This window comes from Telopea speciosissima, chromosome 1 (genome assembly GCF_018873765.1).
Source record: "Telopea speciosissima isolate NSW1024214 ecotype Mountain lineage chromosome 1, Tspe_v1, whole genome shotgun sequence".
NCBI lineage: Eukaryota > Viridiplantae > Streptophyta > Magnoliopsida > Proteales > Proteaceae > Telopea > Telopea speciosissima.
Genome location: NC_057916.1, coordinates 11,022,935 through 11,050,389, shown reverse-complemented (window position 1 = coordinate 11,050,389; position 27,455 = coordinate 11,022,935). Strand labels below are relative to the sequence as shown.

Below are 27,455 nucleotides of genomic sequence, written 5' to 3'. Positions count from 1 at the left end.
CAAACCGCCATATTGTAATATCTTTGCCTCTTTGGCCATCATTATGTGATTCATGAATATGAAAATGCAAGACAGTCTCATCGACTAAAATCACCCCTCAGTGTTAAATTTCTGTCCTATCCTTCACCCCTAATGTTTTTGTTTCCTTTTCCCTTGGAAGTACTAATGCGCTTCTCAGTAAGAAAAAAGTATGGGTTTGACTGAGGAACACATCGATTAAATTCCAGTGAGCTAGTAGCACTAGTAGTAGTAGTAGAAGAAGAAGAAGATGGTAATTTCTGTAGATGTAAGGATCAACACGACCTTAGATTCTTACCTTTAACAAGTTGCCCTTCAACTCTGAGATCGGTGCTTCACGGGGGCGATTAGGTTTTAGATTAGAGAAGAACAATAGGAAAGGCAAGGGCTTACCTACTGCTCTCAGGTGGGGTTGGACAACAAGAGAGAAAAAGGAAGAAAGAAGATGATGGGATCGTTGTCTTTGTGGAGGAGGAGGTTGTAGATGTTGCAACATCGAAACGACGGAGAAAGAAGGGTGAGGCTGGAGTATATTATGAAATGACAGAAATGCCATTTTAAATGTCAATTTAAATTATAACCATGAGATTATATGAAAGAAAATGAAATGTCTAATTTGCCCTACTTAATTGATCATTTAATGTCTCATTGCTCGTTATGTATTCATCTTTTCACCATGTTGTTATTTTTCCAAACGTAACTCACCCTTGTTATATGAATAACAACCAAAAAAATAAAATAAAAATGTGAGAGAGTATCTAATGCATTAGTTGCATGGTAAACTTGTTATCTTTTATTTAATATTTAGGGGACACTCTAGATAACACGTCTATAAATGTACTTAAAACCTGTAACATTCTTCTGATTGCTCTTTATCTAATTCCTAAAAATTATTTAAGCTAACAGGGTAAAAATGACTTTTCAAAAGAATTTGAAAGTGACTTATCCTTAAGAAAGTTTTCAAGGTCATACGAAGTGGATGATGCCATCCCCAATGTTCCTGACACCCAAAACCATAGGGAGGGGAAATCGTCTTTTGTCATTATCAAAAGATGTAATTTTCTTGCACAATTTTTTAATATACGTGTGAAAAAAACATGATTTACCCTCGTTGAAAAAAAAAAAAGTATTTATGCTAAAAGGGTAAAAAGTATACTAACAAATTATTTAATGCCTTAAAAGATTTTATAAATAAGAAATTCTCAATATCTAATGAATTAAATCTACCTTCACTCATAGAGAATTAAAGAATTTTTTCACCACTTGTGAATTGTGATTGGATTATTATATCATTATTAACTTCAAACCCCAGTATACGTGTTAAAAATATCCTTCTCCAATGCCAACAAAAGGGTCAGATCTCCACGATGAAGAAAAACTAGGTGTCTATTGTAACCAAAAGTGTGCACAAAATAATTAAGAAGAAATTATATTTGATTTTTTTATCAGAGCAAGAGAACTTGGGGTTTCAGGGATAACACTAAGTTATTATTGTTCTATAGACATACATGAAATACATGTCAATATTTTAAGAGAGTATTTAATTGAATTAAAACAAAAAGATTTATTTATTGCTAATTTAGACCATAGTGGCATAATCTCTCTATTCAAAGTAAAAATAATCACATCATCTGATTAAAGTGGCAAGGCGTTTATCCCCACCAACCATCACAAGCAGCAAAAAGTAAGATTTGCCCATTTTTCAAGTAACCTGTCATTGCCCATTGGTTACACTTCAATCTCTCAATTGCGCATTCATGGTCACTCCCTCTCCTCGTATCCTACTCCTCCACTTTGGAAGCCTGCTGGGTACTGCCGTGCATCCCTCACACAAGCACGATGGAAAGTATCGCCTTACCTTCGCTTGGGCAAGGCATTCGGGCAAGGGTAAGGCGGTGCATTCCGCCTTGCTTGTGTGTGGGAAGCACACAATAGTAAAGGCAGGCGAAAGTAGAAGAATCGAATTGCCCTCTCCTTTACAAAAAAAAAAAAAGAAAAGAGGATTAGAGACCTATTTGGCCTGGAGTTAAATGACCATCGTAAAATTAATGTCGATTCAATAATTGGTTGACGGTGGATGACAAAAAATTTTACATTATCATAATGAACTAACCATTGGATTGACATTAATTCTATGTGGTGACCTATAATTTGAGCGCCGGATGATGACCGCTCAACTTTAGGCCGCAATACTCCATACCGTAGAGGATCCAAATCTCAATTCCTTCGATTCTGTCCAGGAAAAAAAAAATAAAATAAAATAAAACGAAAAAAAGGAAAGAGAAGGAGGGGCGGCGTAACCATTCTTCGTTAGATGTCACATGAACACACCGCAAATCGCTCCACGATGTCAAGACACTCTGTACATCGTTAACTGGCAATTGCAGGTACATCCATGACACCACTAACTCCGCCACGCACCTGCACAAACGGTAAACGGCAGTTAACTGCAAAGGCGGCTATTTGTCGACGTGGACGAATCCTGAACGTCGATTTTGATATCCAGCCTCACCAAATTCGTGATTTCCAAAGCCCACTGGTTCGCACTTGGCATGTCTCTGTGAGACTCTGAGTCTGTGAGTCGTGCTCGGACCATTAAGGAGCTCGGAAATGGCCATTAATGGCGATAACGGTTAAATGTCGGTTTGTCTCTTCAGAACGGATTTCAGCATCCACGTCTCTGTCAGAAAGAAAAAGACGGTGGATGCTTTTGCCTTGGCCTTTTGGCCCTTTTCTAATAGCTTCTGGAATCTCGATAGATATTGTCCGCTAGGGTTTTAACACTAATCGATGCAACTTCAATATCACGCTAAAGAGCTGTCATTTTGGTTCCGTTAACTTCGTTTTCTGCGCTATTTTGATTGCCTAAGTCCGAGTTTTGGATCCAAAATGATGCAGCCTTAGAGTTTGTGCTTCTTCGTCACTTCGTACTAATTTATAGGTGCTTGTCTTTAGTAGGAATGTCCGAAGTTACAGTGAATAGGTCATGGCGAGATGAGCTCGCAAGCCTTGTGGAAGACACGGGGATTAGGTACCCCGATGATGGCATTGGAGTCGCGCCGACAGCGACTAGTTTCAGTGGTGATGAGGGACTCGAAGGCGATACGGCTGAAGCAGAGAGCTTTAAGGATCAATTTAAAGGATTCCTGACGGCCTCCGCCGAAATGCTGCTGGAATTGGCCAGAGGTTGCAGGGATGTGGTACTGCAGAATCTTGGGAATGAAGATTCTTATGTTGTGCGGAAGTTCGGAGGGCCTTTGGCAAAGGTTTCTCGTAGACTTAGTTTCCTGAACGAGTACTTGCCGGAGGATCGGGACCCAGTTCACGCCTGGTCGATCATTTTTTTCGTTTTCATTCTCGCATTATCAGGTACTTGTGGCGTTTCTGGATCATTAGCATTTCATAAATATAAGAGAGAGCTCGGTTGTGCAATCCAAAATTTGTTGGATTGCTTCCTTCTACAAATTTATCTCAAGTTTTGGGTTTTGCGTCTTATTGTTCTTTCTTTTTTTGTTTTTGTTTTGATGAGAGTCTTGTTGTTTTCTCTGTAAGATTGTTTAGTTGTTTTGAATTTTGACGTTCTTGTGTTTTCATGCTTTTCCATCCGATTAATGATTTCTCTATAATTAATTATAGTGAAAAGAAGAAAAAGAAAAATGAACATAGGGACTGTGAAATGGAGAATATAGAGGGTAGCCTGTGAAAAGAGAATATAGACAACTTACAAGACAATTCACATAAAGCCAAATGAAGGCATGCTAGCTCAATCTGCGAGACTCAAAGAAGATAACTTTAGAGAAAAAGTAGAGCTACCACACATTACACAAACAGTATTCTACTCTCCGATTTCATGTCATACTATGTTTCTTTTCTCGTTCTCTTTCTCTTTCTCTTTTTGATTCCAAATTGTATCATCTTATCAGCCTTCTCAAGCATTTGTTTGAACTTCCTACAATCTTTTGCTGTCGCCATCCCTAGTTTGGGATATGAAAGGTTACTTTTCGATCGTATTCTTATCAATCTTATAAATCCAAGAAGTTTATAGTTTTTGCTAATATTTGGAATTTGTAATTCTATCTTTTCTTCTCATCTTTAACAATATCTAATTCATTGTCAATGTGCAGCATTGAATGTAAATACTGGACAGGATATATCTGTACCACTGATAAAGAAAGTGTATATACATCCTTCTAATGCTAGTCGTATACAACTTCCTGATGGAAGACACATTGCATATCATGAGCAAGGTGTTCCAGCTAACAGAGCTAGATTCTCTCTGGTTGCTCCACATTCATTTCTTTCCTCACGACTTGCAGGTAAATCAACTAATTCAGTATTGGCATTGAGTATATTTGGAAAAGGTCAGTGGTTGTCCCTGGTGAATTCATCGAACTTTATTGTGTACTTTGTTCTTAAACAGGAATTCCTGGAGTTAAAGCATCACTACTGGAGGAGTTTGGTGTCCGCTTGGTAACATATGATCTTCCTGGCTTTGGGGAGAGTGATCCTCACCCCAGCAGGAATCTTAACTCGTCGGCTCTGGATATGTTATATATCACGGATGCTGTTGGTGCCAGTGACAAGTTCTGGGTGATGGGTTACTCAGGTGGAAGCATTCATGCTTGGGCTGCACTCAAATATATTCCTGACAGGATTGCAGGTTATAATCCTCAACCCCCCTCTCAAAAAGAAAAATTACAGAGTTGGCTTCTTGCATTCATTCTTTTCGTTGCCAATTTAAGTAGATCTTACAGGTCCTTGCTTGATCCAGCCCCTTGATGTTGGGAATGGGACATTTCCTTGTCATTGTCATCATATAATAGTAGGAAATGGAGGGCCACATGGAGAGATGACTTGGATATTCCAGCTGTTGGATAAGGAGGTCCACTTGATTCACCATGCCGAATCTGGTGGCCCAACTTCAAACCATTTGGGCCTCATGAATTGAAGTTTTCACTTTGTATTCTTAACAGTCAAACCATTTTCAAAAGGATGACTTTTGAACCTTTATATTGCAACTCTTAGCAAAACTCTGTTTGGGTTGAAACATATTGCAGTAGTAGGGTGGTGTGCGCCACTTGTCCACAGAACTGGGTGTGAACAAGCTGCTACATAGCAGATTCCTAGTCCACTTGGAACTTTGTCTTAGTGACCGCTCTATTGTCAGCATGATTCTATTTCTCAGTGTCACATAGAAATCCTTCTCTAAGAGGGTTGTGATTCTGCTAAATGCAGTTTAGTGTGCATCCGATTTTTTTTTGAAATATACCATCCAATTACTTTTTACTCATGTTGCAAGTTCAGCCCAAACAGAGTTTGTCACATGACAGATTGTCAGATTGGAATTTGAAAATAGTGGAAAAGATCAATAGTTTGAAGAAGTTTAGAAAAAGGTTGGATGACCAATACGAGGGGAAATGTTTGCTACATGGTGGCCATATGGGTGAATACTGCCATCTATCTAACAGCTAGAATGGCCTCATCAGCGATCCATACGGCTCAAATAGATGACTCTTTACAAGAAGCTCCTCTAACCAGCCCAAGTAGAATACCTCTTCACTTATTCTTATTTATTTAACGATTGATATGGATATGCTGGCATACATAAAAGATATGTTCCACAAGAAACTGTGACTTTCTTTGTATTACAGTAAACTTTCTGACCCATCAGTGACAAAACCTTGCAGGTGCAGCCATGTTTGCCCCAATGGTTAATCCATATGAATCAACAATGACAATGGAAGAGAGACAAAGAACCTGGGAGAAGTGGACATCAACAAGGAAATTGATGTACTTCTTAGCCCGGAGGTTCCCTAGATTTCTTGGTTTCTTCTACCGCCGTAGTTTCCTATCTGGAAAGCATGGTCAGATTGATAAGTGGTTATCGGTGTCGCTGGGAAAGAGAGTGAGTGCATTTCCCCCAATTCTCTTTTATGATATTTGTAATTGATTTCTTTTTGCTTCTCTGTTGGTGGACAAGCTGAACTTAACTAGAACTGAGTTGGATAATCTAATATCACAGATTGAGAAAAGATTGCTTCGTGACATTGGTTTTGATGTTTTATTACTAGAACTTTTATTTTAGTGACTTAAATCTGATTTTTATCTTACATGTACAAGCTTCTAAGACGTGATTTTAATTTATGTACTCTTTGTTTGTAGCCTTTGAATGTTGTAAGTTGCATTAATGAAGCAGTGGTTAATTACCAGTGACTATTCAGTCAATATTCTTACTTATGAATGGATGCCTAGAAATTGGATAGCTATCTTCCCCCCCCCCTCTAAGAAGATGCAGGAGATTCTTGGACCGGCCTGGCCCAACTGGTACACTACCTTGGACCGACCCAAACTCAATTGAACCGGGTCCAATGATAATGGGGGACCGGAAAGGAGAAAGGAAAAGATAGAAAGAAATCAGAATTGCAGAGGGGAAGAGAAGAAACCGTAGAAGAAGAAGCAGAGGGGGGGGGGTTCCACACACACAAACTCACTTTTCAATTCGTTCTTCCATATCTCAATGATGGGGGTTTACATCATTTATAAAGAAAAATAAAAGATTCCTAAAAAAACCCTCTAACTAAAACTTATCCAGAAGGGAAACTAAAACAATTGGAAACCAAATATCCTACGTAACTAACTTCTAAAATAAAGAGAGAATAAGATAAACTAAAACACATTATTTCCCCAAATAAGATAAATTCCTGAAATCCTACTAGATCCAAAAAGTTCAAATTGAACCCGGTTCAATTGAGTTTGGGTCGGTCCAAGGTAGTGCACCAGTTGGGCCAGTCCGGTCCAAGATTCTCCTGCATCAGAAAGGAAGGGTAGAAATTTATAGACATGTAGAAGCAAGGTAACCAAAATGTAGACTGAGCTCCCTGTTTCCATTATACACATTAGGATTTAGAAACTTCATTGAAGTGGTTGAACCCCCTCAACCCTCTAAATTCAACGAGTGAGGTGTGGAACTAGCTCACTTTAGTCTATGCAAAAGATGCATTGTCGGACCTGTTATAGTTTTAGTCTTATGGTCATGTTTAGTTTATTTGGTGACATTTAACTACACGAGGTGTTTAGAGTTTTTGGTGAAGTTTAAGGGGTATGGTTAAGTTGTACGGTAGAAGAGATCTATAAGGGGATAAGTTGTAATCTGTTATGACTCTAAGGAGTCATTAGTTATTTATATGATATATTTATGTGATATACTACCCTACTACTCTTGATATCTACACAAACTGTGAGGTAGGGACTTTCTTCTCTGTGTCTCTCTCCTCTCTCTTCTTCTCTTCCTTCTTCTTCATGTACAGGTACTGATCTAACCTCGTTTGATATTCTCACATGGTATCAGAGTGGGTTTGATCAATAAAGTGCACTCCTATTTTCTGTTTTGAGGGTTCTCTTAAGTTTCTTCTCTTCCTTGGTTGGCAGCAACCTATGCTGCACTTTTCTTCTTGAACCCTAGTGAAGAACCATGAAAGAATAAGGTTTATATATGATGATCACTGCTGTTGAAGGCATAAACTAATGCGTATATTTTTTAAAGGTTGCAGTACCCCCCCCCCCCCCCCCTTTTGCACAAGAATGGCTGCTGAAATCTCAGTTGCTGCTGTTGAGGAGCCCTCCTTTTCTTCTGAATGATTGAAGAATATCTCTACGGCTAATCTATTTTTGGTACTTCTTTTCTGATTATATTACCCCATACGGCAGTGTTTGTTTGGATTTTTTTCCCTAGAGTTTTTCCTACCTTGCGGCTCCTCTGTTTTGGAGTTATATTCAATGGTTATGATGGTTTCTGGTTTTTGGAGCTCATACGGCTGTGTCTGTTTGGAGTTTTTTTCACTGGTCTGAAGTACACTGCTCATAGCCCCTTTATTTTGCTGAATATATCCTCTCTCATGGTTCCACCATTTGGAGTTGTTTTCTGCCCATATTTTAACTTGTGGTACCCCTGTTTTTGGGGTTATTTTCTGAACCTGAATATTGGAGACATCTTGTAATTCAACTATTGGATCATTCAAGATATTTTGGGGCTCACCTCCCCTCCCCTCCCCTCCCCCCTTCCCTAAACGCAATTACATATCACTGTTTGGTCGTCGTACCATTCCCCTATTGATTGTGGTGCTGGTACCTCAAATTTTTTTCTGTGGTGGGTGATTCTGAACCTCCTTTGGACAATATTAATGTCCAAACCAGCAAGCTAACTTGACAAAGCTTTGTTCCAATTTAAAGCAGGCTTGTAATGGATCTTTAACCAAACCTTTTTGTGATACAACAAGTGATTACCATGTGGTAAATAATAGCTTGTGTTCAGTTATTCTGGACAGACCTTGGTTTAGAATCAAATTGTGGCAGCCCATTTCGATGTGTTTCTCATTCTGATGCCCCACAAGGATTCTTCCTATCTGTTTTTGACATTCTGTGTTGATAGAGCCATGCTATTCTTAGAAAATAGCCTACCATATGCTACTATTGATGACTGCACCTAATTCATGAGGACTCTTTAACACAACACTTATTTTTTTTTTTTACCAGGATAAAGCTTTGGTAGAGGAGCCAGCTTTTGAAGAATTTTGGCAGAGGGATGTGGAAGAATCAGTGCGTCAGGAAAATCCTAAGCCATTTATGGAGGAAGCTGTGTTACAGGTGTCAAACTGGGGTTTCAGCCTTGCTGACCTTCAAGTGCAGAAGAAGCACAAAGGAAAAGGCATTCTGAGTTGGATAAAATCCCTGTACAGTCAATCTGAAAGTGAATTAACAGGCTTTCTTGGCCCAATACACATTTGGCAGGTCTGTGCAGTTTCCAGTCCTTGTTTCTTTCACTTGGTTATGCTACCTTTTATGATTTTATTGATGAACTCCATTTAGCACATGACAGATACTTTTACTAGGAAATCCGAAGTACTTTTTTGCCATAGTTAGAATGCACACTGAAGGTATAGCTGTATATCTAGTTATGTACTGCCGGCTTGGGGTTCTCTTTACCATTTGTTGTGTCACTTCTATGAGATACATGTCACAATTACCTCAGTGGATCATGTTCTATCTAATATTTCCTGGATAACTCGCGACAATTCTTCTGATCCAGAAGGGGCCATATAGAATGGATGCTAGTACCATTGGTTCTACTAATTATTTTTCCAGGAGATCTCCTTGGTGTATTTACACAGTCCTTCTAGCCAATGAGTAACTCTGCATATTTCTTCAACTATAAATGGTATTCCCATTTACACACCATGTTTCTTACTGAGTTCCAGAAACATGCTATATATTGGATGTCATTGGTTCATGTTAAGCTTATTTGACCTAGGAAATCTAATTGGTGCACCTGCAAATGCTGACTCAAATCTGGTTCTTTCTACCTAATGTGCGACACAGTTTATTTCTTAAAATATTAATAATTTTTTCATTAGGCACTATATTTGTTATGATTTTCCAGAAAAATGCTATAGATTAGAATCATCGATTCAGGTCACTCAGCCTGGGAGATTTCCTTAGTGCACACACAAGAATGCTGATTGCACCTGATCATTCTAATCATCTATAAGTCTTTGAACTATGAATGGAATTTTCTTTGGAGCACAGAAAGATTATCATTTTGGTTTCTTATATTTTTTTTAATAAATAATCTTTTGCTGTTGAACAGGGGATGGATGATGGGATTGTTCCACCATCAATGACTGACTATGTGCACCGAGTTTTACCAGGGGCCACAATTCATAAGCTCTCTGGTGAGGGTCACTTCTCCTATTTCTGTTTCTGTGATGAATGCCATAGGCAGATATTTTCAACACTTTTTGGAGCACCCCTAGGTCCACTCAATGAGATTGTGGAAACAGATCTAACTTCATTTGAAGAAGAAGTTGAAGAATTAGACGAGGTGTCTCTTATAGCCACGGACTGAAGTATTTTTAATTTCCACGTTAGGTTCAGGTAATGACGAAAAAAGGAATCTGTAAATACCCCCATTTGCTTTGCTCGAGTAGGTAAATGTGAAAGAAAAAGCTAAAAAATTCTAACAAATAATCTACCATTTCCCCATTTCTGTATTTAATTCTTGAGCAGGCTATGGGTATGGAATGCATGGACAGTTTTGGATGAGGTGTTGAAGAAAAGGACAAAGGGAGTTTCTATATTTTTCCACCCTTCCCCTGTTAATGGAAATAGTCTTTCTGATTTGTATTTTCATCCTTGGTGAAGGTTTACTATCATTTCTATGATGAGAATGTGAAAATTCTCAAAATCTATAGTGGACAAGACAACTAAATAAAGTTGCACAATGGCAGTAATTTGCAAAATCTTTACAATCAGAATGTGTTCTTTTCATTTTTATGTGGGTGCTTGAACAATGCATACTCCAGTGTAATGTGCAAGTTGGTGATTCAATTGATGGATCCGTTTCAGTTTTGATGGGTTTCAAGTGAATGAAAAGGAAATAAAATAGAAACATTTCGAATCATTACTAATAATGATTGTGTGACTAATTTAAAACAATTAGATTGTGTTTCATTTTTCAACCAAGTTGGTAGGATTGGTATAAGAAAATAAAGAATCCAATTGAAAATGAAAATATTTAAGTTTATCATGTATTCCACTATAACAGTTTAATTAGAACAAAAACTCTTCAAGGTTTCAGAATGAAAATCCACACAAAAGATTAAATAAACGGGCAGAAGAATTGCATTTACATTAGACAATTCCAGTGCCTTGCAACTGAAGAGCACCTTCATGATGTTCTGCAACTGATTGTGGCCTAACAAAAGCCATTTGGAACCCCTGCTCGCTCTCCTCATGAACCCGACACACACTATCCTTCTCTCCATCTTCTTCGCTTGAAACAGCCGTATCTTGAGCAATAGCTCCTGAGCAAGAGTGGTTATGTGGCCCTTTATCAAGGGTGACGAGCCATGTGAGATCACAGAGCCCCATATTGTAAGATAAAATTACTGTTGCAGAGACCAAAAGTTGAAGAATCCAAGGAAGAGTAGCTAACACTGCCCCTGCAACGGCAAAGATCTCTACTTCAGGCCCATTTTGTGTGTTGGCTGTACCCAGACGGAAGAGAAGGATTCCCCCAAATGTCATCAAAATAGAATGAATAATGATCAACCGGTATCGAATGCCTTGGCGACCATAGTTTCTCCATCTGCAATTACAGGAAGGAAGAGCTGGTGAGGTTTGTCCAGTACCCATATTTGAGATTGCTTTGACGAACTTGGGGAAACCTTAGTATTTTGTGTTATTTCAGTCTTCTCCTGAATCTGCTGTACTTAGTTTTCGTTTGGATACGAAGTCTCAACTTCCAAACCATTTGGTCAGTTGGAAGGATCTAAGTTGCTAAATATTTGGTATTTGAAACTGAGTGGGAAACCTTTCTATTGCTTCATGCTTATTGGATATAACAGACATTTTGCCTTTGACCAATCCGGTTCCGGATGGTTGGGAAGTTGTGGATTGCACATGTTTTCAAATATCGGTATTGGATCCGCCGTATTGAGGCCGATACTGATATCTGGCCTATAATAAGGGTAAATTTGTTTAAAATCGATTTTAAAAAAAAAAAAAAATTTAAAATTGATGAAAATCATCCGATATGACCGGATACAGCTTTGAAATTAAAAAATGAGGGAAAAATAGTCCTATATGACCCCATACAGTCACACCAATACATACGATACCAATGTAATTTTCTAAATTTGGCACATCTCATTTTGCGCGTGATTGTACCTGGCGTAAGTACACGCTGCCTTGCGGCACACCAATTAACATTCTTTCTCCCATAATAAAATAGTAGAAAATTAATTAAATTTACCTTTTGCAAGTTTTTTGAATCCAAAACTTCAAAAAATATCATGAATATATGAAAATACTTCTTCTCGATTCCAATTTTTAGGGTTCCAATCAATTCCAACCGATTCCGGGCTAAGTAAGTCCATGGATTGGAACAATCAAAGCTTATACCATGTCCAATTCTAGGCTTTAGACCTTAATGCCCCAGTGGCCTGTAGAAGGTGTAAACCGTTCTGTCGAGGCAGAATCATTGTGACTAATATGCCTTCTGGATTTTTACCCAAAGAAAAAACCCAAAAAAAAGCCTTTTGGATGATAATAACTAGGAACGAATATCCTACCGGAGCATAAAAAGGAGAAAAATTAGTGTTACAGGGAGATTGATAAGAAATGAATATTGGAATGGACGCAACTGCAAAAAAAATGTTGCTTCAAGGCATAAGATGATTAGGGATGATGAAGAAGATGTACAAGAACCTTCTAGAATGTGAGATTGGAAATGTTGTCACCTAGATGGTTTTATCTGTGAATCATTACAACTAACAAAAAATGTACCAAGAATGGTTACATCTCTCTCATAAAAAAAACCAAAAAAAAAAGAAAGAATGGTTACATCTCTATCCACTCTTCCATAAAATGCTCACATTTAAATTTCAGTTCAAACGGAATTTATCAGGCAACAAAATAAAGCTTTGAAAATCAGGTCTATGGGAAAGTGCACAAATAGGCAACCTGCATGGATATTATTAATATTAATGGTATGCCATCAACACAAGGTAGGGTAACTCATTAAACTAGGTTTTGAAATTGGTTAATCCAGGCCAAGTGGCACAATGACAGTGTATAGTGTAATATGAGCTATACTTGGAAGCTTTACCAAAATTGCCATATGATAGCTCAGTTGGGACCCAAATTTTGTGGACACGTAAATCCTGAAATCATTTGTTCACATAACCCAAACGAATTTGCCAAGTGAGAAGTTGGGGCTTTAAAAAATTCTGGACCATTACTAGGCGTGCATAGATATTACACAGATTAACATACCAATACATGCTGCAAGAGAATTAGTTTGGCCAATCCAAACCATGTCCTCTATTCAACAGTTAGAATAAGGGCTGTTGAGCCCCTGCAGATTTGATGTTATTGCAAGTGCACTGATCTGTAGGAATATGTTGAAACATCAAAAAGTGCACTGATCTGTAGGAATGTGTTGAAACATCAAAAGAAGCAAAGGCAGCAAATACTGGATACGCCCATTACAATCTGCTAAATTCAGTCTTAGGCTTCCCAAGCCAATGATACTTTCATTTCTGGAACCAAACAAAAAAAGTTACAAAGCTCAAGAAAAATGGATGCTCAGTGGGCTTACTCCATTGCTCTAAATAATAATAATAAATCCATGGTCCTATCTTAAATGATTTCTTCATATCTAATACATGGAAAAATTTATATATAAACCTTTTTGGTCATAAAAGAATTGGAAAATCTCTTGCTTCAATAATCGCATGACTAATACAAACGCCCAAGAATTAGATTGAACATGTATTATAAAGTAACAGAAAAAACTACTCCCTCTTCCATTTTGATAGACAGTGTTTCACTCTTCTAGCTCAACTTCCAAGATTTGACAAACAAGGCTGGAGAGGTATTGGAACTCAATGGTATCAGAAGGCCGATCCACTTCCCTTTGTCTTTCCAAGCATTATGTCTTTTGCTTCATTAATTTTGGAAGCAAGGTAATGGCTGCCACCTGCATCTGGGTGGTTTGCAACCATCACCTTTTTGTGAGCTTCCTTAACCTTGTCTGGAGTTGCATGTTCCCTGTTAAATAAAAAACATTCTGATTAAGAGAGTGGAAATAGCTAAATAAGGTACATAAAATTTTTTCTTCTGGATTGGAACAATAAATATTAATCTGACATAAAGTTAATAAGTTCAATCTAGTGAAAATGAACAGATGGATCTCTATGGCAAATTTGACCAGAAAAATTATTATTGTTTGGCTAAGAAAAAATATCTATTTTCATATACATAGTGAGATTTTTTATTTTTTTACAATAAAGAATGGTTTAAAGGGTGACCTCTAGCACAGTGCAGAGTACAATTACGCCCCGCCAACTCAACAAGCCTTGTTCCAACTTCCAACTATACAGTGTAACTTTCAGGGAACACCGAAGAATAAGTTTTATGGCAAAAAAATTTCTACATAGCGGTAGAAGAGAATGTAGCCATTGGAGTGTCATTATCCCCTCTCGCTCCCCAACTATGTGAAGTTTGAATGCCCTTGGCACTATTCCAGGAGCCACTTCCAACCATCAGAACCCATGGATTAAGAGATTCTCTGATGTAGATTGGAGGAGGAAGAGAAGATGAAGATGGCCAGCCAGCCTTCATGGCGGCTGGGTTTGGTCCAATTCATGGGCCAAGTTTGGGGCACATTACTACATGGTATCTAGTCCTTGCGTGGGTATATTGTTTCTAATTTTATTTCTAGCATCTTTAGATTAGTAACACTCTATTTCTAAGGTGGTTGCTGTAAATAGGAAACCTATCTTACTGCATATATGGATCCTATTAGTTACTATTTTCTAGTTTCTTTACTGTACGAGGCAGCCCTACTACATGTGTAAGACTGTTCTTAGACACTACCTATTTTGTTGTTTACCTTTTCTAGAGGCACTAATACCCTCTATATATTGTAAGGGCCTTAGAACCTAACCCCCCACGATTTTATGAATGAAGATTGCTTTGGCTTGGTGCCTTTGTTGTTTATAAGTTGAAGTGTGATTTCAGTTCTCATCAAGCCAGCACCAAGAAGATACTGTGGCATCAAACCTGACCTGCAGCACTTGCATGTGGAGTCTATTACAGCAAAATTTCAGACCTCAACAACTCCTATTCTGGCTAACAGATCCAACCCTTATTTTGAGCGTGTACTCCTACCTCTGGGACCTCCTTTCGATCTCATTTTCAGCCACATCCAGTGGTTGGATCTCATTCAAGTCTGTAAGAGTTTAATCCTGTCCCAGTTTCTAAATTCAGAACTTGGTGTTATCTTCACATCCGACCATCAATTATTTATAGGGTTTGAAGCATTGCTCCATTGTTAGTACCCTACCTTCGACCAAGGATTGAGTGACATCAGCTGGTTAGTTTGCTAGTTATTGGTAAGTTGCTAATTTGTGAGGCTACTTACTAATTTCAGTAACCCACCTATATGTCCTAATCTGACCGTTGGATCACAGCCATCTTTTGAGGGCTTGTTCACCTATACTAGGGTTTTGTTCAACCCTAGTCTCAAGACCATCAGATTTATGGTTTGTTAGTTACTGTTACTTGTATATTCTGGTCTTATTCTATACCCTACGGTTCTACCTTGTGGGTGGGTTTAACTACTTACTGTTTTAGTAAGTTTAGCCCCATTATTTTCTCTTTACCATGGGTGAAGGAAAACTCAAGTCCTTTCAGGATTGATACTAAAAAGTTGGCAATTTTTTCAGCAGTAAGAATTGGACATGTTTATCACCCTCAGGTTTAGGTGATTAACTAAACCAATGTCAAGGGAAATTTCAACTTGAGGCTTTATTTTTGAAAGATTCATTTTAAAATTTTAGGTTCTGGGGTGCAAGTGGGGGAAGAGATCAGGCTTGTGAGAATTAGAGATTTATTGAATGAAACATAGATTTGCAATATTTGAAGGCTGAAGCTTAAAGCTTGATGTCTTTATCCTATTGCACAGGTGCCAGCTCCCCACATTACTGCTCTCTCTTTGCACACACAGGCTAGTTTGGCAACCAATAGAAAGGTCTGACAAGTGGAGAAATAAATATTTTAATAATTCTTCCTTCTGAAAGCTGATTTCACAAAGCCACTGCTTTACTTTTTTTTGAAAAAAAAAAAAAAAGCTATTACAGAAGTAAATATAATTTTGACCCTTAAGGAAGAATAACATAACTGAAGACGGTAGCTAGCACAGGTGAGGAGTGATATGATGCATATTAGAAATAGTAAAACAACAGGAGGGAAGTTGAATGGATTGAATTGGTAAGCCAGGACAAGTATTTGTGAGTTAGCAGAAGAACTGGCCCAACATTGTCCAAATGGTGGGGATAAAGCTGAGTTGAGCTAGGACAAAAAGATGACTGGTTTTTAAGCGGCAAAGCGTCTTGTCTGGCAGATTCTTCCTATTATTAGCTAGCAGCTCAATTGCTGGACCTAGACACCAGTAATACAGTACCAGCAGCCGAGAAAAAGAAGTATGTGACTGACAGAACTTTCAGAAGTAGCAAGACATAACAAAGTGTCCACAAAAGAAGGCCTACAAGCTAATGACTCCAAAGAAGCCAATTAAGCCCTTAACCCCATAAACCTATGGAAGAAGTGGTGAAAAAATCCAGCAGAGAGCCACACTGAAAATCTTGCAGCTATGATTTCCGTACATTTGGGATTTCCTTTGGTTTGTCATAATTTGGGATGAGAGTTCTATTATCACTAGACAATCATGCAGTATTGATCACAGAGAGTCAGTGAGGAAATAAAATTCCTGGATTTTCTTGAGGGGGATAATTTTCTGTTATCATGTTTCATCATCATCACTATTTCCAGAGAGTGGGATTCCTCACTTATTGCAGATCTCCCCCACGACCCTACATAAAATTCTATAAGCATCAATACAAGGCAAAAAGATCCTAGAAGTTAAATCCCTTTTCATAAGATGCCACCCTTACCTAATGCCAAGAATAAGAGCTGCTTCCCTTTTTGTCATTGTAGGTTGGAAACCACCTTCATAGAACTTTCGGATGATAGGTGTAGCTGGACGAGTCTTAAATGATTGCCAAGCTTGGATCCCATATCTTCCAGCAAGAGCAGCAGCTGCTACAGCAAGTCCAGCTAGAAACGGTGAAGTCTGATACACACGAGAGATACAATGTTCATTATTTTGAATTTCTGATATAAATGCTTGTGCTATCAACATTAAAGTACAAGTAGATGAGTTCTGGAAGTGATATTGAAAACATTATTCATCAACAGTTCTGTTTCCTTGACCAGAGCTGTTAAGAAAGATAAATGTGATATTTCTGATAAAACCATGAATAAGTAGTCATCAAATAACTGAGTTTCCCATTCCCTCTAGTAAGATCTAGGTTCAGCTCAGCTCTTTCCAATAAAGGTGGCTAGTTACAGTCAAACCAATCACTTTTAGAAACTCAAGCACTGACATGAGATGCCTGAAGATCATCAACCAATCCTCATTTCAGTTCTTGTTGAACCTGAAAAGTTCTCTCTTTTTTTGTACTTGTAACCTACATCTAATCTATTTGTTGAGAAATAGAATGGTTTAATGCTTAAGTGAATCAATATGATTCCCTAAGCCCTGTATTTATACTAATAAAAGAGAATTACATAGACACTTATGCCCATATATAGCTGACATAAGTATAAACAAAGAAAAGAGAATAAATAACATAAGAAGAAAAATAAAAAGGAAAGGACCAGAATACCCCTACGGTATTCTGGCCTATATCTCTAACACTCCTCAAGTTGGTGCAAAAATGTCACACATGCCCAACTTGGCTAGAAAAGGATGAAACACTTTGCCAGTCAGCCCCTTTGTGAACACATCAGCCAGCTGATCAGCAGACTTCACATAGGGAACACAGATGAGTCCAGCTTCAAGTTTCTCCTTGATGAAATGTCTGTCCACCTCCACATGCTTAGTACGGTCATGTTGGACAGGATTATGAGCGATGCTTATGGCAGCCTTATTGTCACAATATAACATCATTGGAAGTTGGACAGCAACTCCAATATCTTGCAACAACCCCTTAAGCCACAACAATTCACAGATACCATGAGCCATCGCACGAAATTCAGCCTCAGCACTGGACCTGGCCACCACATTCTGTTTTTTGCTACGCCAGGTGACAAGGTTCCCACCAACAAAAGAGCAATATCCAGAGATGGACTTCCTATCACTGGAACCAACCCAATCCGCATCAGTGTATGCTTCAACCTTCAGATGACCATTGGGAGATAAGAGTATCCCTTGTCCTGGAGCAGACTTCAAGTATCGTAAGATGCGAAGGACGACCTCCATATAAGAAGAATAAGGGTCATGCATAAACTGGCTGACCATACTCACTGCAATGGCAATGTCTGGCCGAGTGTGAGATAGGTAGATAAGTTTGCCCACCAACCACTGATAACGACCTTTGTCAACAGGTGAGCCTTCTTTCTCCTTGAGTCTTGTCGTAGCTTCTATGGGAATTGCCGAAGGATGACACCCTAGCAACCCTGCTTCAGATAGTAGATCCAGGACATACTTTCTTTGAGACAGAAATATACCCTTTGAAGAACGAGCAACCTCTATCCCGAGAAAATATTTCAGAGTCCCGAGATCCTTAATTTCAAACTCATGGCCAAGGAATAACTTCAACCTGTTGATCTCATCAGCATCATTACCGGTCACTACAATATCATCAACGTAGACTATGAGGAGAGTAACCTTAGCACCCACACGTTTGATGAACAAGGTATGATCAACATTGCTTTGCTGGTAGCCCACGGACAACATAGCCTTGTGAAATCTATCGAACCAAGCTCTAGGTGATTGTTTCAAGCCATAGAGTGCACGCTTCAGTTGACACACCTTACCCTTGGTAGCGGGACTTGAAAAACTTGAAGGAATGCCCATATACACTTCTTCCTTTAGTTCACCATGGAGGAAGGCATTCTTCACATCCAAATGCTGAAGATCCCATCCAAGATTCACTGCACAGGATAGCAATACTAGTACAGTATTGAGTTTTGCTACCGGTGCGAAAGTCTCCTGGTAGTCAATGCCATAAGTCTGAGTGAAGCCTTTAGCAACCAGACGTGCCTTGTACCGATCCACTGTACCATCTGCCTTCTGCTTGACCACAAACACCCATTTACAACCCACTGGTCTTTTTCCTGGAGGAAGAACTACAAGATCCCACGTATTGTTTTTGTTCAATGCTCTCATTTCTTCCAACATTGCTGCCTTCCACTTTCCATCTGTAGATGCTTCCTGCCAATTTTTAGGAATGGAAACAGAAGAAAGGGAGGTAACAAATGTACGAAAAGAGGGAGAAAGAGAACTATAAGACACAAAACGGGAAATAGGATGTAAAGTGCAGGTCCTGAAACCTTTGCGATGAGCAATGGGTAGATCAGAAGAGGAAGGCTCACCAGGAGAAGGAGGATCTGGATCCTGAGGCGGCAACTGGATGGGTATCGGTGCTGCAGTGGTCTAATTCTGCTCTCTGTTAGAACATCTCCGGTTGTAAGTGAGAATGGGGGAATTGTCAATGGTCTTCTGAAAGTTACGAATGGTCCTCTGTACTGAAGTCAGCTCCCCCTGAATAGGAACATTACCACCATCTGTTTTCATGATCTCCCCCTGTATTGGATTCCCCTCAAGTGAAGGGACAGCAGCCTCGGGAGGCTGGACAGCAGCCGGGGAGTGTTGGTCGGTGGCTATAGGTGATGGGGGGAGGGGAAACCCAAGAGTATGAACCACATCTTCACTAGAACGCTCCCCCTGAAGAGGTGGGGAGGAATAATATGAAAGGGTTTCATGGAAAACCACATCCATACTGACTATAGTACGGCGGGTAGGAGGGTGGTAACACTTGTATCCTTTATGGGTTGGAGAATAACCCAAAAAAATACACTGTAACCCACGAGGTTCAAGTTTGCCAAGGGAATGAGTATCCCTAGCATAACAGATACAGCCAAAGACTTTGGGAGGTACCACAAAGGAGGAATCACCAAGTAAAACGTCAAATGGGCTATGGGAATCCAGAACCCGGGAAGGTAACCTATTAATAAGGTAAGCGGCAGTGAGCAAGGAATTAAGTCTCGAAGCGTATCGTATCGTCTCAGCCGATACGTCTCGGTATCGGTTGAGGTCAATACGATACAGGTCGAGACGTATCTTTTTTTTAAGTTAATTTCTCGACTGTATCGAGACGTATCGACCGAGACGATATGATACGATACGATTGATACGTATCAATACAGAGGAGAGTTATAAAAAATTTTATTTTATTATATTTTTAAAAACGATACGTATCAAGACGTATCGAGTCGTCTCGATATGTATCGATATATATTGACCGATACATAGCGATACATATCGAGACAACTCGATACGTCTCGATACGTATCGTTAACTTAAAAAACATATGGCCATTTCATTCTTGTCACCTGAAACTCGATTTCTAGCAGCCCTGGCGGAAAAAAGCTCTTCCCTGCTTTGAGAATCCCTTCCAAAAACACATTTAAACTTGCTTTTTGGGTAAGATTTCTTGAGAGCTTTCAATTCTTTGCCAAAAACGAACTTTGAGGAGCTGAAATCACATCATTTGGTGGATCTAACAGCCCACATTCGAATTCAAAAGCTGTTCTTGAAGGGTTAGGTAAGTTTTTTGAAAAAAACTTGAATCTTTTGCTTTAATCTTTGATTTTTGGTATGTTTTTTGGTATGAAGCAAAGAGAATATGTTAAACTAACATAAAAATTGCATTCTTTGTATGCATTTACAAAGATTTAGTTTCAAATCCATGTTTCTTTGGCCATTTTTACCCAAAACCAAAAATTCCTTCTTTAAAATGATTTTTTTTTTTCCTTCTTAACTTTAAAACAAATGGTAATGTTTATAATATATGGAGTACATTATGTATAGATGTATGACATCCCAAGAAGATTATACATTTACCCTAAAATCTATATACCATGAGTGGGAGAGTCACTACCATCAGTATTTTGACTGGGCTCAGTATTGTGCTTATGTTCGGACAGTACACAACATCATCCTAGTCGCTCCTATTGTTGAAGACCCTTACAGACATGACTTTGATCCACTCCGACATTCTTCATGGCAATAGAGTGACTCTACATGTAAGGAATTTCATCTTTTAATCTTTTATAACAATTTCAAAGTGCCGCACTTGTCTGGTTATTGATTATTCACAATTCTTAGTATATATGCATGATATATGACACAAATTGCTTGTTTATATTGTTTTTTGTGTCCAAAAGTGTATTTTGATCATTTTCATGCATTTCTGCACTTATCGATACATATCTTCGATACGATACGTCTCTTAAAATCACCTGACCGATACGATACCCAATACCGATACTTAAATCTTTGGCAGTGAGAACCGCATCACCCCAATACTTGGATGGAACATGTCGAGCAAACATTAATGCTCTTACCACTTCCAATAAGTGGCGATTCTTTCTTTCGGCCACACCGTTTTGGGCCAGAGTATCAACACAACTAGTCTAATGTATAATCCCATGATCAGCAAGGTACTTTTGAAATTGGGATTCCTTATATTCAGTGCCATTATTACTCCGTAAAACCTTAAGAGTGGCCTGGAATTGGGTCTGGATCATTTTATGAAAATGTTGAAAACAAGAAAAAACTTGGTTTTTAGACTGAAGAAGATAAATCCAAGTATTTCGAGAATGACAATCAATAAATGAGACAAACCAACGATGGCCAGAGATAGAGGTCTTACGACTAGGTCCCCAAACATCCAAATGCACCAAATGAAAACAAGAAGAACTCCTTTTATTAGATAAAGAAAAAGTTGCACGTGTCTGTTTGGCTAGAACACAAGCCTCACAAAAAAAATTATCCTTATTACATTTGGTGACCAAAGATGGAAATAAATGCGCTAAAATTCCTAATGGAGGGTGACCTAATCTAGAGTGCCATTGGTAAAGTTCAGAAGAGACCAAGGAATTCTGATGGAGTGGAGAAGGCAGCGGTGAAGGAAGATAACCATCATCAAGCAGATACAGCCCATCGTGAACTTTACCCAATCCAATCGTCTTCCCCGACGCCAGATCCTGAAAAACACAATGGGAAGGATAAAAGGTTACCTTGCAGTTAAGATCACGAGTAATACTACTAATGGAAAGGAGGTTAGTAGTAAAATTAGGTATATGTAAAACAGAAGACAAAGGGAGGTTGGAAGTACAGTTGATGATTCCTTTTCCAAAGATGGAAAAAAGGGAACCATCAGCCACCTTGACCTTGTCTTTCCCAGAAGCGGGAGAATATCTATAAAATAAGCTAGAAGTACCAGTCATGTGATCTATAACCCCGGAATCAATGATCCAGGGATGTGAAGCTACAGAAGCACAATGACCACCAAAAGGGATACCTGACCGGGCAAAATATGAACCTGAAGGAGCTAAGGAATTGGCAAGTGGCAGCGGAAGTAGTAGAGGCAGCAGCAGCGGGAAGACCATAGCATACGCAGGAAAGCCTGTAAATCGTCCTGAGATAGACCAATGTCTGTAGCCGGGGCTGTATCAACAGATTTAGATTGATGTGCCTTGCTTTTAGGCTTTTTCTTGGCAACCCGCTTGGCTTCAAAGTCAGTCGGTTTCCCATGAAGCTTCCAACACCTGTCCTTGGTATGATAAGACTTATGACAGTGGTCACAGGTAATAGGACCTGACGGAGAACTACCAACAGATAAAGTCCCAATAGGGGCAGCAGTAGCCTGGGCAACAGTCTGGAGAGCCAATCTGTCCGAAACAGGAGGATGTAACATAGCAGCCCTGCGGTTTTCTTCTGAAGAGACCAGAGCATAGGATTGTTCAAGTATGGGAAAAGGAAAATGGCCCAACACTTGAACACGAATCTGGTCATATTCAACATTCAACCCGGCCAAAAAGTCATACACCCTAATCCTGTCAACATGCTTCTTATAGGCAACGATGTTGGTAGCTGTATCAGGGTGATAATCTAAAAAATGGTCCAATTGCTGCCAGAGGCTGCAGAGAGTGGCATAATATTTAGACACCGTGAAGTCCCCTTGAGTAGTATGAAGGACCTTTTTGCGAAGCTCATACACCTGAGCATCATTACCAAGCTGCCCATATGTCTCTTTACATGCTGCCCAAATCTGAGAAGCGGTATCAAGTAGAAGATATCCCTGGGCTAGATTTGAATTCATAGAACCAACAAAATATGACATAAGAAGACCATTGTTGGCTAACCATCGAGTCTTGGCAATACCAGGGGCAGTCGGCATAGGGATAGTCCCATCAATATAACCAGTGAGGCCACGTCCAGCAATAGCAAAAGAGGCTGATCGAGACCATAGAAGATAATTGTTGCCGTCTAACTTGATAGGGTTAGGGTGGAGATCATGGAAATCAGATTTGTCATGGCTAACCTGATCAGATGTAGCAGTCGAAATATCAGTGGAGTCACCCATAGTGAAGAGAAGATCTGTCCAACAGCAAAATAGGAGCCCTCCCCAATATCGAGTGTGTGAGTGTTATGGAAGAAAACCCAAAAACAGAGATCGATGGGGCAGGGAAATCCCACAAAAAAATTGTTGAAGAAGGCTTATCCACGCTGTCCAATATACTGAAAGTAGGTCTCGATTGGGGGAGATGGTCTTCAGTTTCTGTTGTAATCTCGATAGTAGCAGTCCAATGTCGCAAGAGGGTCTCCAATAGAAGGAGAAGCAGTCCTAATCAGTCGAGGACTGATCTTCCCAAAAAAAAACAGGAAACTCTAATTAGCGCAATATGGAACCAGCAGCCATCGAGAGAAAAGGTTTAGGTCATGAAAAAAAAGGAATAAAAGAGGTGGGAAGGGGCAGCAGCTGGATCATGTGATCACCTCTGCAGTGCTGCCCTTAGAGAAGGAGAAGAAGCAAGGAGAAGGGGGAGAAAAAAAATCGAGAGAGAAGGGAAAGGGAAGAGAACACGATGGGAGGGAGGGGTTTTGAAGAGAAAAAAAATCAGAAGTGTCGTTGCTCTAATGCAAAGTTGAGAAATAGAATGGTTTAATGCTTAAGTGAATCAATATGATTCCCTAAGCCCTGTATTTATACTAATAAAAGAGAATTACATAGACACTTATGCCCCTATATAGCTGACATAAGTATAAACAAAGGAAAGAGAATAAATAACATAAGAAGAAAAATAAAAAGGAGGAAAGGACCAGAATACCCCTACGGTATTCTGGCCTATATCTCTAACACTATTTATACTCGATACATGGTTGGACTCAAAGTACTCCAATTGCTGAGGCATTGGAAGGAAGTTTCCAGAGTGATGAGAGGCCAACTCCTGAAATTTGTTTTGATGCATGCTGCTATTTCATTGAATGGTCCATCTTGTTTAAGGAGTTTAGAGGTCTCAAGTAGTAGGATTCTAAGTACTGGTGGAGGATCGCTTTGTAAACCTTCTTTATTTATTTATTTCATGAATTAATGAATTTAAGAGGAAGAGGAGGAGAGGTCTCAAGTAGTAGGACTCCCAAGCACTGTGGAGGGTCACTTTGTAACCTTCTTTTTTTATTTATTGGGAAAAGGAAGTACACGCTGTCAGTGTTTACTCTCCTCTCTTCCCTCTCTCATTAAATATGTGGGTCCCCCTTTTCTCTCCTTATTAAATATACCGTTTGGCTATCAACTATTGACTTGGCGAGTAAGATAAAAATATTAGCTGCAGTGTGTAGATCCTTCTTTCTTTCATTAGGGGATTCATGCACAACACCCCACCCATACACAATTCTTCAAATGGGGGGGGGGGGGGGGGAGGGAGGTTTTGGTAATTTTGACCCACGTTAGTCTCTATTGCACAGTTATGTGTTCGACTGTGCACATGCACGGCTGTGCACATAACCTTTGGCCATAAAAAAATGTAAAAAAGAAATAATGGTAGACAACCGAAAACACTTAACAAAATATTCAGCAATATTCTTCGCAGATCCAATGTTTGAGTGGAACAAGATGCTAATAAGCAGTCACTGATCATGTATGTACCTAGTTAAGCAGAAGTATTGAACCTCCCTTTGCGTCCAGGCAATAAAATTATGAGTCTCCACAATGCTTATGTGACTCAAACCTTTATCATTGGAAGAGCAAATGATAGGGATATAATCCAAGAGCTAGTAAAATCACAAACCATCAAACCTAGAAGGCCAGAGATTGGTAAGGGTTTAACCATAAAAGTAAAGCTTCACAACTAAAGGTGGGGATCTCCAACTGTATATTCCTAGACATTAGAATGGGAAGAGACAGGAGTTTGGTAGGGGCGAGGGAAGAATCACTCCAGATAAGATAAATGACAAGAGAATGCCCATGTGCCACATGAGAAGAAATTATTATGATAATCATTTCAACAGAGATGAAACTGCCAAGAAACAATTAATAAATACTCTCCTTGTAAAGGGTCACAATATCAGTATAAAGGACAATCGTGTGAAGAGGCTCACCCCTCACAAATCCCCATCAGAGCAACAATGACATGGGTGAAACCTCCTAACGCCGGGGGGGGGGGGGGGGGGGGAGGAAATGGAACCAGATCTTAAAGGCGAATGGACAATTAGAAGTTTAGAACCAACGGCCAACTTATTCCTTGCCCACATTGCATATGTAGCAAACATGAGACAGATGATGCTATCGTAGAGCCTCCTTGGTAGCGCATAACATATATTAACCTTTCAGTGAGCAATTTCCCAGCAAAGATCCTTCCATTTTAGGGGCACTGGGACTCTTTTCTAAGAGACTATGCACCCAACTGTTAATAGGGCCACATGAGGCAGCAAAGAAAAGATTTGATATAAATATACCAGATCCACTCTCTACCAAAGATCAAGATGTCCTAAAGCTTTCAAGTAAGATTTGACCACTTTGAACTTTATTCTCCTAAAAGCATAGCCCATCGCCATGCCCAGCACGCAACTGTTAAACCTAATCCAATCGAATAAAGAACAGACTTTACATCTTTTGCAATGGACATTTAGATGTCACCCTCTCCACTAAAATAAAATCCTAGCCTAAATCTGAAGCCTACAGTTGGTTCCTAATGGGCTTTAATTTCCAGCAATATTCCAATCCGAGATGCTTCTGTTTGAATCTCAGGACCAATATCAATTATTTTATCATCAAGCCACAAAAGAACACACAAAGGTCAGTACAAAGAAATTTTCAAGACATCACCTTAACAATGTAATTAGAGTCAAACTTCCACCCAATGAATCTAATAGTGGTTTTGGTTGTCTCCTAGATGGATAAGATTTGGTGATCTCTGTCCAAAATTTCAAACATGCTAGCCGAATAAAACAAAAAAAAAAAAAAAAGTCTTTCACTACTGTGCGAACTTGTGCAGGACCGAAGGAGATGTATTAAGCCTGTGAAAGGCTCTAGATAACTCCATCGAAAATGATGTGAAAGGCTCTGCAAAAAACCCACAAACTCAGAGACAACAGATCTCATGGTTGATGGATGTTAAACAAATTTAGATTTGAAGCAACTCACTGGAAGAATTTAATTCAATCTAGCTCATTAGTAGCCAATATAATTTCTTTAATTGATGATCAACAAGAGAACAACGGGGGGGGGGGGGGGGGGGAAACAGTAAAGAAGGAGCACTCAATAATCGAACACCAAATCGCCATGGAGATGTTTCCATTCTCTTACAACTGCCTTGTCTTTTAACAAATATCAATAAAAACCTAATGACTCAAAGCAGCAAAATGGGTGTTTGAAAACGGGGGAAAAAAAGAAGAAATAGAATTTCACATTGGAAAACAGAAAATGGAACAAAGAGGGTCTCAACTCACCATATCCGCGAGAGGTTCAGGGTTGAAGAAAAGAACATCGGTTTGTAAATAAATTATTTGGTCTTTTCTTTTAAGCTGTGAAGTTGTTGCTCCGTCTTAACGCCTGATTTAGAAAACAAGAACCCATTCTTAGGGTTTTCAGAGGTTCACCGAAGCTGCAAATGGACTTCCCCAGAAGTTCTTCTAAGTTTTTCTCATGCGTTTTTTTTATTTTTTATTTGAAGGGGGGGGGGGGGGAAGAGGGGTGTAGCCGTGTTGGGGCATGCCTTAATGAATCGGGAATCGGGTATCGGATCAGAGTATCGAATCGGCTGACACCGATCCTAATTGTTAATGGTTGCATTGAAAATTTGAAATCAGATCGGCCAGTTCAATCGAATCGATTCTTGAGCCGATAACATTTTCACCTCCAAATAGCTTAGAATCGGCCGGTTCCATGCGATTCCAATCAATCTGGATTAGAACCGGCCCTGACCGATTCATATCCGATTCCGTTTTTTAAAACCCTGGGGAATGGATGCTATTGTGCCGACCAGGTGGTGTTTGCTGAATTTACTATTATACCCTCTCTTTTTTTTGGGGGTGGGGGGGGGGGGGGGGGGGAGGGGAATCGTTATCATTTCTTGTTCGCTGCCCGACCAGGATTGTCCTGTCCCCTCACATGGGGGTGCGAAATGACAACCTAACCCCCTGCCCGAACACACTGGCCGAGGGAGGTTAAGTCATCATTTCGCACCCCATATGAAGAGACAGGACGGTCTTGTTCGGGTAGCGAACAGAAGAGGATAAAAATTAGGGGGGAAGGGGGAGAGGGATGGAGAAGGTTCTTTGACCCACCGAATGCTCTCTTATTTTTTTGATAATAATTTTTTGGCAAAAGATTTTGTGCATGGTTGTGGATTGTGCACAAAACCTGCTTATGCTGTTTTGTTTCTTCGTGTTTCTTTGGTGTTTGTTTTTAACATTTATCCACACTTGAAAATATAGGTGCCAAGTCCTTTGGGTTAAGATAATT

General features: G+C 39.4%; 2 protein-coding genes across 2 annotated transcripts; one reads left to right on the top strand and one right to left on the bottom strand.

Annotated features, from left to right (window-relative positions):
* The first annotated feature begins 2,675 nt into the window (after positions 1–2,675).
* On the top strand, positions 2,676–10,192 carry LOC122646630. The gene is made up of 6 exons (XM_043840218.1): positions 2,676–3,387; positions 4,143–4,334; positions 4,439–4,678; positions 5,706–5,923; positions 8,551–8,805; positions 9,662–10,192. Exons 1-6 carry the CDS (start codon positions 2,979–2,981, stop codon positions 9,917–9,919), a joined length of 1,572 nt encoding a protein of 523 aa, XP_043696153.1. The 5' UTR covers positions 2,676–2,978; the 3' UTR covers positions 9,920–10,192.
* Positions 10,193–13,156: 2,964 nt separating this feature from the next.
* On the bottom strand, positions 13,157–26,647 carry LOC122658305 (mitochondrial import inner membrane translocase subunit TIM14-1-like). The gene is made up of 3 exons (XM_043853228.1): positions 26,441–26,647; positions 16,533–16,711; positions 13,157–13,626 (listed from the first exon to the last, which is right to left on the bottom strand). The coding sequence occupies exons 1-3, from the start codon at positions 26,441–26,443 to the stop codon at positions 13,470–13,472; spliced, it is 339 nt and encodes a 112-aa protein (XP_043709163.1). The 5' UTR covers positions 26,444–26,647; the 3' UTR covers positions 13,157–13,469.
* Between the last annotated feature and the right edge of the window lie 808 nt (positions 26,648–27,455).

What these genes read in the sequence shown, in the direction of transcription:
- LOC122646630 (XM_043840218.1), top strand. Translation starts at nt 2,979, where the DNA reads ATGTCCGAAGTTACAGTGAATAGGTCATGGCGAGATGAGCTCGCAAGC. An exon ending in TCTTTCCTCACGACTTGCAG is followed by an intron (nt 4,335 to 4,438) that starts GTAAATCAACTA and finishes GTTCTTAAACAG; the next exon opens with GAATTCCTGGAGTTAAAGCA. An exon ending in TATTCCTGACAGGATTGCAG is followed by an intron (nt 4,679 to 5,705) that starts GTTATAATCCTC and finishes AAAACCTTGCAG; the next exon opens with GTGCAGCCATGTTTGCCCCA.
- LOC122658305 (XM_043853228.1), bottom strand. An exon ending in GCTCTTATTCTTGGCATTAG is followed by an intron (nt 13,627 to 16,532) that starts GTAAGGGTGGCA and finishes TTTATTTAACAG; the next exon opens with GGAACATGCAACTCCAGACA.